We start from the raw sequence: 12,668 nt of genomic DNA, 5'->3' as shown, positions 1-12,668 counted from the left end.
GTGTAAATTTCCAGCTGTTTTCTAAACATGTGGGTGCACACACAAGTGTATGGTTCACAGGTTGTATTTGATTGATATGTCTTTTAAATTTATAGGTGCATTCTCTTTATTTCTTGCAGTTTATTTGATGAAGAATTTAGTTTATTTTACAAGATTTTTCATAGTCAGTATGTTTTTGCTAATTGCATCTTTCTGGTATTGTTTAACATGATTTTTCTATTTTCTATATTTTGTGTAAATAGTTGGAGCTAGAGAATTGACTGTAGTTTAATTGGCTTGACTTTGGTGTGTGTTGGGGGTGGGACGTGAGAATACTCATGGGTGTTATGTTTTTCCATCAGAAGGTCCAATTATCTAGCTCTCTCTCTTTTTGTGATATAAACAGCCCTTCACAATCAATGCCCAAGATTTATTAAGGATGCAAAATGGTAATATTCCATTATTCCTTCTTTATTTATTAACATGGATACTTTTAAAAAGAGAAATTTGGCCAGGTATAGTGGCTCATGCCTGTAACCCCAGCACTTTTGGAGGCCAAAGTGGGAGGATCGCTTAAGACCAGGAGGTCGAGACTAGTCCGGACAAGGTAGTTAGACCCTATCTCTTAAAAAACAAAAACATACAAACTCATCTATTTCAAAACCCAGTAGTACAGTTAGCATAGGAAAGGCATAATAAATGTTTGATTCTTTCTCTTTACTAGGTTTCAAATAATGAGTTGGTACATTAGCATCCTCCAGTGGTGACCACTAGGATTTTTTTTTAAGTATCATTATTAACTCATGCATTTTAAATATCTGATATCTTTTAATCAATTGCAGTTGTTAGTATTGATGATCAGTTTGTCCTGTCTTTGACTAGTGAAAGCTTATTCAGTTTGGCCCCTGAATATTTTTTATACTACTCTTGTAGTATTTGATAGCTTTCTTGCTACCTAGGATTTATTTATTTATTTATTTTGAGACAGGGCCTCACTCTGTCTCCCAAGCTGGAGTGCAGTTGTATGATCACTGTGCACCACAGCCTCGACCTCCTGGGCACAAGCAGTTCTCCTAGCTCATCCCCCCAAGTAGCTGAGACTACAGGCGTGTGCCATCACACCCAACTAATTTTTTTGTTCGTTTTTTTCTTTGTAGAGACGGAATTTTACCGTATTGCCCAGGCTGGTCTCAAACTCCTGGGCTCAAGCTATCCTCCCACCTTAGCCTCCCAAAGTGCTAGGATTACACCACCTAGGATTTGGATTCCAAATTTGTCTTGACATCTTCTGCCCCAGACATAATATCAGCTATTTGCCCAAGGAGTTCTGTTCTCTTTGAGGGAAGTGGTATTTAAGGACTACATCTGAATGCTAGAAATGTTCTTTGCTACTGGGATGGTCAGTTTCTAGACCTTTTCAATAGACAGAGCTAGGAAATATAATTTATTTTTTTCCTTAAAATAATATTACATATATTTCCTTAGTATTACATGTATTTCATTTATATTTATATAAATATAATACTTATATTACATATATTATATATTACATATATTTCCTTGAAATATTACATATATTTCCTTAATATTACATAGATTTAATATGTATGTATAGCTCACATGTATTTTATATATTATATATTTATATATTATATTAATATATATTTATAATAATATATATTACATGTATATATCATAATATTAATATAATAATATGTTGTATTTATATATTATATAATATTAATATGTTATATTTAATATTAATATACATCATATAATATTTATATATTATAAATTATATAGAAATTATGTATTATGAATATTTACTGTTATTTATATACATACATTTAATTAACATCTTAGTGTTATATCTTTATCTTCTTTTTCCCATACCAAGAATCCTAGATCACAGTGACCCTAGGGTTGATAGAATATCATATCATTACTCATTTGCTTTATAGCACAATGCACACATTAACAGTGTCACAATACAAATAAACAGTGTCCTCATCAACAATGCAATTACTGAAAACAGCGTAAGATGTATATTTTAGGGCATATTGCAATAGAGACTATCAGATTACTGTTTTAAAGTTATTTGGAATGGTATGGTAAGGCCCCTATCTAGGTACATATTTTCTTCCTTTGTATTTTCAAATTTCTTATGGATCATGTTTTTAAGATTTAATTGTGCTTTATAATTATGTAAAATACTTTTCTGATTCCACAATCAAATCTATAAAACAGAGTATATTCAAAGATGTCTACCTTCTATCTCTACCTTCTCTAGTTTATTCCATACCTCCTCTTGTAGGTAACTTTTAAAAGTACATATTGTATGTACTTTTTTTTATTAGAAATTTTCTTTTTTTATTTCTATTTTTTAATAGAAATGATTATGTATATTTGTAATCTTCCCTTTCATAGATAAATGGTGACACACTAAACATACTTTGCTTAGATCAGGGAGATCACTGCAGAGTATTCCATACAGAGATTCCCCGTTCCTTTTCATTGCTGTATAGTACTCCACTGTGTGGATGCTCTATAGTTTTCACAACCATTCTTTCGTTGCTGGACATGAGAGTTGTTTTAAAATTCTTGGTCAGTTGCCTTTTGGTCTCTCAAATATGAGGAATAAGAAACATGAGTATATTCTTTTGTTTTTATAAATAGACCTGCAATTATTATTAGCCTTATGAATGTGTCTTTATACATTTTTGCCAGTGTAATTTTTGGATAGATTCTTAGAAGTAGGGTTGTTGGGTCAAAGGATAAATCCAAATGTAATTTTGCTAGATTTTGACAGATTTACCTCCAGAGGTTTTGTATCATTTTCTATTCCCACAGTAATGAGTGAGATTTCCTGTTTCTCACATCCTCACCAACAGAGTATGCTGTCAAGAGAAAATTGTTAACTCTATGTATTAATGTATTTGATTTTAAGTGAAGTTGAGCAATTGTTGTATGGTTAAAACCATTTATGTTTTTAACAAACATCTGTTCATTTCTTTAACCAATTTTTCCTATAGGGCTAGAGAGTTTTAGAAATATTTTATAATTACTGATAAAAATTTTATATATGCTACAAATATTTTTCCCAGTCTCATTTATATTTTTACTTATGATTTCTTCATTCTAAGTTTTTAAAATGTAGTCAGTTTTACCTATTTTTTCACCAATGTCTTATGGATTTTGTTTCAAAGTTAGGAAACTGTTCCCTAATCTCAGGTTGTCTTAGTTTGTTTTCTGTTACTTGTAACAGAATATCTGAAACTGGGTAATTTGTAAATATAAGGAATTTATTTCTTACAGTTATGGAGGCTGAGAAGTCCAAGGTCAAGGGGGCCACATCTGGTGCGAGCTTTCTTGGGGCTGCATCTGGTGGGAGCCTTCTTGCTGGTAGGAACTCTGCAGAGTCCCAAGGCAGCACAGGGCCTCACATGGTGAGGGGGCTGTGAGTGTGCTAGCTTAGCTCTCTCTCTTCTTTTTATAAAGCCTCTGGTCCCACTCCTGTGATAAATCCCCTTTAATTTGCTAACATATTAATTCGTTAATCTGTAAGTGGATCAATCCATTCATAAGGACTCTGCCAATCACTTCTTCAAACCCCTTCTTCTCAATACTACCGCATTGGGGACTAAATTTCAACATGTTTTCACCCCCATTTCATTCTAATATTTATATAATTACATTTTTCATATGTATACCTCTGATTCATTTGGAATTTATCCTGTTGGTGTAGGTATGTAGCAGAAATCTAGTTTTACCTGTTTCCATATGGCCATTCTGTTATCTCAACACATTTAAACGTTTCTATTTTCCCTTGCTGGGATGCCACTTTTATCATATACTAAACCTGCATATCAAATGATCTACTTTTATATTTTCTGCTCTCCATTGATCTGTTTTTCCTTACATACTTCTCATTTAATCCTATTAATCCACAACAAATTTTACAAATAAGAATGTTTAAGCTAAGGATAAGTAGTTTGCCCAAGTATCAAATAGCCCAGCTATTAAGTAGCAAAATGTAGACTTAAATCCAAGTGTCTCCAACTCTAAAATTAATACTTTTACTCACTGTTCTTTCCTGTTTTTTATGGTACATACACTTCCTTTTACGCAAAGTGGTTACTGAGGTAAATGAAACTGCCAGTGTAAAACTGTTTGACAAATGTGGGGCTTTGAAGATTGGAAAGTATTGCTTCTTTGAATTAGTTTTTTAGCTATTTATGGGTAGCTAGCTGAGAACCAAGTATAGTTACAGTTGTCATTTATAATTTTGAAGGCATTATAGTTTTTGAGTCAAACACAGTGGTGTAGTCCCAGCTACTGATGAGGCTGAGGCAGGTGGATCACTTGAGCCTAGGAGTTTGAGGTTGTATTGCGCCATGATCATGCCTCTGAATATCCATTGCACTCCAGCCTGGGCAACATAGTGAGACCCTGTCTCTAAAAAAAAATTTATTTTAAATATTTCTTAGAAATAATTTTCAGTAATTTTTAAGCTGTTAAACTTGAGCTATAAATATTTTAACTGGTTCTGGAACTTTTGCCTAAGAATAACCTGGAGGACCTAAAACACAGTTTGTCCATTTCCTGCAACCCCAATGATCTGTGTAGTTTCTGATTGCTTACAACTGTGATGGGGCTCAAGAATTTACATTTCTAGCAGGTTCCCAAATGTTGCTCATGCTCTTGGTACAAGAATCATATTTTGAAAATCACTGTTTTAAAAACTTTGTATTTGAAAATGTTAGAGTTCTGCGCATTTTTCTGAAGTCCTATTTTTTGAGAGAGGAAAGGGGCCAAATTAAAAATTTTAAGAATTAATTTGGCCAGGCTCAGTGGCTCACAGCTGTAATCCCAGCACTTTAAGAGGCCAGGATGGGTGATCCTTTGAGTCCAGGAGTTCAAGACTAGCCCAGGCAACATGGTGAAACTCCTTCTCTACAAAAAAATGCAAAAACTAGCCAGGCGTGGTGGTGTGTGCCTGTAGTCCCAACTACTTGGGAGGCTGAAGTGGGACAGTCACCTGAGCCCAGGAGGTCAAGGCTGCCGTGAGTAAACTAAGATCTTGCCCCTGCACCCCAGCCTAGGCAACAGGAATGAGACCTTGTCTTAAAAACAAAAACAAAACAAAGTAAAAGAATTATGTTATGGCAAACTGCTAGTGTAATTCATTTTAAGTTGTTCCCTATTTTTATCTTGCCTTGTTGAAGTTACTAGTTGACATTGTTTTGATTAAGCATTAAAACTATAATTTTTAAAATTAAACTTTATTCTCAGTACTTCTTACAAGGAATGAAAGTATGTCATTTGCATCTAATATAATTATAAACATATGCATAGGCTTTTTTTTATGAAATTACCTTTATCAGTGCCTTTTCTTTGGCCCATTTTAAACACTTTGATAATTTATATTATTATTAAGTAAAATGAACCATTGCTGATTCAAATGAAAAGAATGTTTTACTCACTAGTTGGAATGGTCAGAAAATATTTAAAAGGTTTTAACAACATAGATCTAGGAAAGTGAGATAAAGAAGTATTTTAGGGGCATAAGTGTAGGGGAACAACTTTGTCATGGTACTCTGGTCACCTTGCATGTATCTATATAGGCAAAGACTTAGACCTCAGGACTGCAGCTTATCTGTGGCTTGACACACCTTGTGATTCTCCTGGAATATGAGAGGGTGAGAGGCCTCTAAGGAGCTGCTATGAGGTCATCTCCCAATTTCCCACTCACCTCTCTATTTCCCCTAGAAGTGTGTCATGAGACAGTTTCTCTTCACTTCCCTGGTTGTGATTAGGTATTAGACTTTTGACCCCACCCCACACCCTTAGAATAGAGCTACAGAATAGAAAACTGCTTAGCCATAGTTTACACTGGGCCAGCCCCTTTTTTGTGTTACCATTTTTGATGTGCAGGACAAGGATCCAGGCAGTTTACTCTTCGGCTAATCTTCTGTTCACTCTCTAAGTAATAAACTATCTAAATCTAATAAGCCATCTAAATTTTAAAATGGCTTATATGTCTCTTTACTGATAGAATTAATGAGGCTTTGGCCTGGCTTTGGTAGGTATTTGTTCCCTGGACAGTAAGCAAACTTCCTTCCTTTTTTGTTATGCATGGAAGGAAAGGCGTTTCATGGATATAGTTGGCAATAACCAAGCTTTTTTAAGGTTGATGAACAATAAAAATAAATCACATCTACCAATTATTGAGTGCTTATGTACCAGCACATAGAAAGGCATATTTACAACTACTTTTTATACACTTTTGTCTGCTTTTTTACAAGTGGGAAAATTGAGACTTTTGACTGAGTTTCCCAAGGTCATATAGCTGTTAAACAATGCATACCATTGTACTGTAACCTGGGAAACCTGATACGAAAGCCCAGTCTCTTAAAACTATACTGCGTATCATACAAATATATGCGTGTGTGTATATTCATGTGTTGTGTGTGTACATATATGAATATGTGTATTTACAGACCTATATTGTGTCATGCATGCATGTCATATGTTGATGGTAATTTACCAGTTTTGAATTGGGTACACAAAAATTAGGTTAGCAATATAGGATCTATCACTATGTGATTCCTACTTATATTAAAAATGAATCTAGTCAATAATTCATAACGTTAATTTGAGAATCAACAATTCTGTGATACTTGTTGTTGCCCAAGGTATCAGAGAAGACAGAGTGGATTTCTTATCTAATAGTGAGAGGTAGTGCACCAAAGAAAGTTGAATACCTCTCAAGGGACAACTCAAAACATTTACTAGTAATAAGTCATATTTATTAGGGGCCTACTAAGTGATAGGCACTATTCTGAGCCCTTTTTATGTATAAACTCATTTAATCCTCAAAACAACCCTATATTATAATTGTTATTCCTGTTGTTGTTGAGTAACTTTCATTCCTTGGTTTTTCGTGTGATGACTCAGACCTCCTTTTTTCCCAGACTCAGTACCTCAGTTCCATTACCTGTAAGACCTGATTTGAATTTCTTCCCTTCATCAGGTGTTACAGTTTGTTTAGATCCCTTTCAAAGGATGATACCCAAAATCTGTACTACAGATATGGACTGACATTTGCAGAGCGAAGCAAAAATTTCTCCTCTGTATTTCTGTCTATTATAGTTCTGTTAATGCAGCTTAAGCCCACATAAGTTTATGGTGTTAAAATAGTACTGCAATTAAAATCCCTAAACCTGTTAAACACATCCTACAGATGAGTCTTTTCTCTCTTATTCTATACTTTGGGTAGTTGGTTTGGAATCCGCTATAGAATTTTTACGTTTATCCCTTTTAAATTTCTTGTTATTAGGTATCAGGTCTTTCGGGATCCTTATTGTGTTAGTCAATGCTTTTGCTGTCCTTTGCAGCTTCAGGTCATCTTCAAAGTTCAGGACTTAAACATCTTCATCTTGGCCTTATAGAATACCACTAGGAACATCCCTCTAGGCCTCATTCCATTAAGTAGTATATTTAATGGGGGGTATTTGTTCCACCAGTTGCTAATTTAGCTAACTGAACTAGCTTATATATTTTTTAGTTTTGTTCTTTGAAACATCATGAAGGGCATTATAAAATTATTTACTAATATCTAGTTAAATATCAAGTTTACTTTTCTGATCTACAAGTCTTCTAAATACATTTTTAAAAAGAAACAAACCTAGTCTGTAACATATCTTATTATTTTTAGCTCATATGTCCTAATCCTAAAGATCTCTCCATCTTCTTATTGGTATTCACAAGTCAAATCTTTAATAATTTATTTTAGAATGTTATCTGAAATTAACAGAAATCTTACCATATTATAGAATTTACTGTCTTATTTTTGAAAATAGTCTTCAGTCCTGTGGCATTGGTAATGATTCAAGAATCTCATTTTCAGGCTCTCCTAAATATCTTGAAACATAATTGTTTAGTCTGAGAGAGAGAAATGAATTTACAAAGTGACTAGGTCTCCTTTTTCAATCCCTTCTCTCATTTTTCTCATACATTTTCCTTTTCTGTTGTTCATCCTTCACTTTTTAGTCTACCATTCTCCTTGTTAAATCAGAAAATGAGAGTTGAAGGGAGTATGTTTTACAGAGCAACTCATATAATTGAATTAATTGCAGGAATTAGTAAATAAATGGAATATAGTAAATTAGTAAATAAAAGGAATATAGTAAATAAATGCTTATAGACATCCAGGTAAAGTTAATTTTTGATCTTCAGTTTTGAGAATTTGAATTGGAGGAAAGGAAGATGAGAGGAGAAAGGTTATAGACAAAATCTAACGTGTGGTAAGAAAATATTTGGGAGATAGCAAGTTTTATATAGAGCTATAGTCATTACATGAGGATCATAAGAGTAAAAGGTCATCGTGGGAAAGAATGGGAATTAGTGAAAGTGGGGATATTGGGAAGCGGCAGTTTAGTACAGTGAGGCGTAAATACTATATTCTTAACACCTCAAGCTGTATATTGTGTAGAACTTTATAATTTAGAGAATCACTTTCAGTTAAACTTCTGAGATAAGTGGGGTATTCATATTTTATGAATCAAACAATTAGTACTTAGATTAAGAAAGGCTGGTACCTGTTATTCCCCCTAATAATACAATTCAAGATCCAGATGGGACTAAAACTCATTACCTTATATTTCCAAAGTCTGTGTTCTTCACTGATCTTGTTTTATCTCTATTGCCTCACTACTACCATAGTACTACTGTAGTACAATATCACTTATTCTTATAGTTTATCATGTTTTTATGTACATTGTCTGATTTGATCCTCAAAAACCTCAGCTACATTAATACCTGAATAATAAAGTACAGGTATTGTTATGATCTCATTCTGCAAATAAGGAAAACAAAGATTGAGAAGGTAAAGTTAACAAGGACTGCTTTCTTAACCCCATTACCTATTTTTTCTATCGACTTGCCTTTCCTGTTATTCATTCTTCACTTTTAAGTCTAGATTTTAACTTTTTCATAAAACTGAGGCTAAAAGAAGTTACATAGTTTAAAAACGTGAACACTGGAGTAACTAACAGAAGGTGTACAGATCTAAACTTATGCCTCCTGATTGCCGTCTTCTTACTAGTATGTATTATGTTCTGGAAAAAGAGTACCTACTGGAAGACCCAGAAGCTTCTTGGGACTTGTTTATACCATGACTGCAATAACATTTGAGAATTTTTCTGGCAGATAGGTGTGAGATGATTTGCAGAGATCAGCAGTAGAGGCTGTTATCAGCTGTAAAGTGGCCATATTAACTGACTTAAAATTCAGTGTGAAATAAGTATGAAACAACTACGTACTTGATGAAGATAAAAATTTCAAGAGTTGGATTTTTTCCACTTAAAAATGTACAAGAATGAAGTTCTTTACTCTCTCAATAGTGTTCAAAATGTTTAAATTGATGGAATTGATGGTTTTAAGATGGAAACCAAATGTACTTTTTTGTTATTGCCATAACTTGTGATTGAAATGTGAATGAGACAGGAAGAAAATAGCTTATATTATGTACGTGTCCTGTATTCCTTTTGTCTCATCTAAGCAACCGCTACAGTCCATTCTGAAATATTCATGTATTAATTCTTAAGGTTGCTGTAACAAATTACACAAACTCAGTTGCTTAAAACAAAAGAAATGTATTCTCTCACAGTTTTGGATGCCAGAAGTCTGAAATTAGTGTCAGTGGGCTAAAATTAAGGTGGCAGGACCATGCTCCTCCCAGAAGCTCTATGGGAGAATCTGTTCTTGCCTCTTCTAGCTTCTGGTGACTGCCAGCAGACCTTGGTTTGTGACTGCAGCACTCCAGTCTCTGCCTCTTTAGTCACATGACCTCCTCTTCTGTCTGTGTCACGTCTCCTTCTGCCTTCTTAAAAGGTACATGTTGATTGCATTTTGGACCTACTTAGATAATCCAGGATCATCTCCCCATCTCAAAATTTTTAATCCTTTCCAGAGTCCCTTTTTGCCATATAAAGTAATATTTACAGGTTCCAGGGATAGGGATGTGAATGTCATTTGGGGAGCCATTATTCTGCCTACCATAGTCTTTATTGTCTCTCCACTTTCTTTTCTTTCTCATCCTTTTTCTTCCCTGTTATTTTTATTCTTTTTCATCTTCCAGAAGCACAAAGTGGCAAGTAGATTGAGTGGGCATGATCTGAATTAATGATCAAGAGTTGAGGCCAGGTGCGGTGGCTCATACCTGTAATCCCAGTACTTTGAGAAGCTGAGGCAGGTGGATCACTTGAGGTTGGGAGTTTGAGACCAGCCTAGCCAACATGGTGAAACCTCGTCTCTACTAAAAATATAAAAATTAGCCAGGCGTGTTAGCAGGTGCCTGTAATCCCAGCCACTTGGGAGGCTGAGGCAGGAGAATTGCTTGAACCTGGGAGGTGGGGGTTGCAGTAAGCCAAGATCGTGCCCCTGCACTCTAGCCTGGGCGACAGAGTGAGATTTCGTCCAAAAAAAAAAAAAAAAAAAGTTGAGTGGGTATGGTATATATAGATCAGTAAGTGAGCCTTATTGCCCTCATTATGGAACTTTGTATTCTGTTCATAATTAATTAAATTAATTGGTGGTAATGGTACCTTCATTAAATTCAGCACCCTCTATCAAAGCAATTATTGGAATTTTGGGTAAAGTGTGTTAACATGAAATTTCTGTCCAATTAAAGCATCTGTTGGTTGGCAAATAGTGTTGTTTGTTCTACATATAATTTTACTTTAAGCAAGTTTTTCCCCTCATATTTTCATTTTATTTCAGTGATAGCTCAGACTTGAATTTAATGCAAGGGAAACAAAATGAAAAAGTTGGTAGAGTTTTGATCCAAAAGTCCATTGTCAGAGATTTTTATGGTTTGGGGCATCTCATGTAACCTTTTGGGCTTCCATTTCCTAATGTCTATAATAAATAGGTTGAATTATATGATTGTTAAATCCCTTCTAACTCTGAAAGCCTCTAGTTCTAGTATTTACTATGAAGTATTTAAAAACCAAGGAACAGGCAAATAAATTACAAATCTGATTATTCTGTACTATTTGAAAAGCAGTGTTATTGACAAGATTACTTTGAAATAACTGTCTATGCTTTTTTATTTTTCTGTAGATGGACCACACATCCCCGACCTACATGCTTGCTAACTTAACCCACTTGCATTCTGAACAACTTCTGCAGGGCTTGAATCTTCTTCGCCAACATCACGAACTCTGTGACATCATTCTTCGAGTAGGTGATGTTAAAATCCATGCTCACAAAGTGGTACTTGCCAGCGTCAGCCCGTATTTCAAAGCTATGTTCACTGGAAACCTTTCTGAAAAAGAGAACAGTGAGGTTGAGTTTCAATGCATTGATGAAACTGCTCTCCAGGCCATTGTGGAGTATGCCTATACAGGGACTGTTTTTATTTCTCAGGACACAGTTGAATCTCTTCTGCCAGCAGCAAACCTACTCCAGATAAAACTTGTCCTGAAAGAATGTTGTGCATTTCTTGAAAGCCAACTTGATCCTGGTAATTGTATTGGAATTTCTCGTTTTGCAGAAACGTATGGTTGCCATGACCTTTATTTGGCAGCCACTAAATACATATGCCAGAATTTTGAAGCTGTTTGCCAGACTGAAGAGTTTTTTGAGCTTACACATGCTGACTTGGATGAAATTGTTTCCAATGACTGTTTGAATGTAGCTACCGAAGAGACTGTTTTTTATGCATTAGAGTCTTGGATCAAGTATGATGTACAAGAACGCCAGAAATACTTAGCACAGTTACTAAACAGTGTACGATTACCATTGTTGAGCGTTAAGTTTCTCACTAGACTATATGAAGCAAATCATCTTATTCGTGATGATCGTACTTGTAAACATCTTTTGAATGAAGCCCTAAAGTACCACTTTATGCCTGAACATAGACTCTCTCATCAGACAGTCTTGATGACACGACCTCGCTGTGCTCCCAAAGTACTTTGTGCAGTAGGAGGGAAATCTGGACTCTTTGCCTGTTTGGATAGGTAAATAGAAGGCTTTCCTAAAGGAATGGTGCTTTTATGCTTTTTAAATGTGCAGATTTTCTATAGTTTAAAAATAGTTTGATTTTCGTTTTTACTTTTCTTTCCTTCTTTTTAGTTTTTTTTTCTTCTTCCTAAAATACTTACATGATTGTTTTTATTGTCATTCATTCTCTACGATACTCTCAATTATTAACCACCTCCCCAAGTGCACACTTTGTCCACCTGGTTACTCACAAACTTTTATTACATTTTATGTCTTTTTTTTTTTCTGGAACCATTTACATCTTTGAGTCAGACCACATCAGAAGAGACTTATTATTATTGTCAGTTATATCGGAAGATACCACAGGAGAGAACTAGGAACCTGTGGTGAGGGAACTGGTGACAGGAATGGGTTTGAATGAAAACAGTTCATTAGAAGTGCTACCAAAGAAATGAGAAAAAACAGGATACTGATATAAATTATGTACTTTGAGTGCAATTTGTTTTCTTCAGTGTAAGTATTTTTAAAAGACAGCATTAAGAAGTATGTTTTTTTTCCCCCCGATAACTTAGATTAGGAATTGTCAGACTTTTTCTATAAAGGACCAAACAGTAAATATTTTAGACTTTGTGAGCCATGTAATCTTTGTGGCATCTGCTTAACTCTGCCATTGTAGTGTGAGA

At 34.7% G+C, this 12,668-nt stretch overlaps 1 protein-coding gene across 3 annotated transcripts in view; it reads left to right on the top strand.

Moving 5' to 3' along the window:
- KLHL28 (kelch like family member 28) overlaps nt 1-12,668 on the top strand; it is a 38,598-nt gene that overhangs the window by 5,824 nt on the left and 20,106 nt on the right. For all 3 annotated transcript variants that reach the window (XM_015453222.3, XM_015453221.4, XM_015453223.4), the window contains exon 2: nt 11,104-12,002. In XM_015453222.3, coding sequence (XP_015308708.1) covers nt 11,104-12,002 — 899 coding nt within the window. The remainder of the gene's footprint in view (nt 1-11,103; nt 12,003-12,668) is intronic.

The sequence above is a fragment of the Macaca fascicularis genome, chromosome 7 (genome assembly GCF_037993035.2).
Source record: "Macaca fascicularis isolate 582-1 chromosome 7, T2T-MFA8v1.1".
In the NCBI taxonomy this organism is placed as follows: Eukaryota; Metazoa; Chordata; class Mammalia; order Primates; family Cercopithecidae; genus Macaca; species Macaca fascicularis.
The sequence above is the reverse complement of the archived record's forward strand: the minus strand, read 5'-3'. Positions and strand labels throughout refer to the sequence as shown.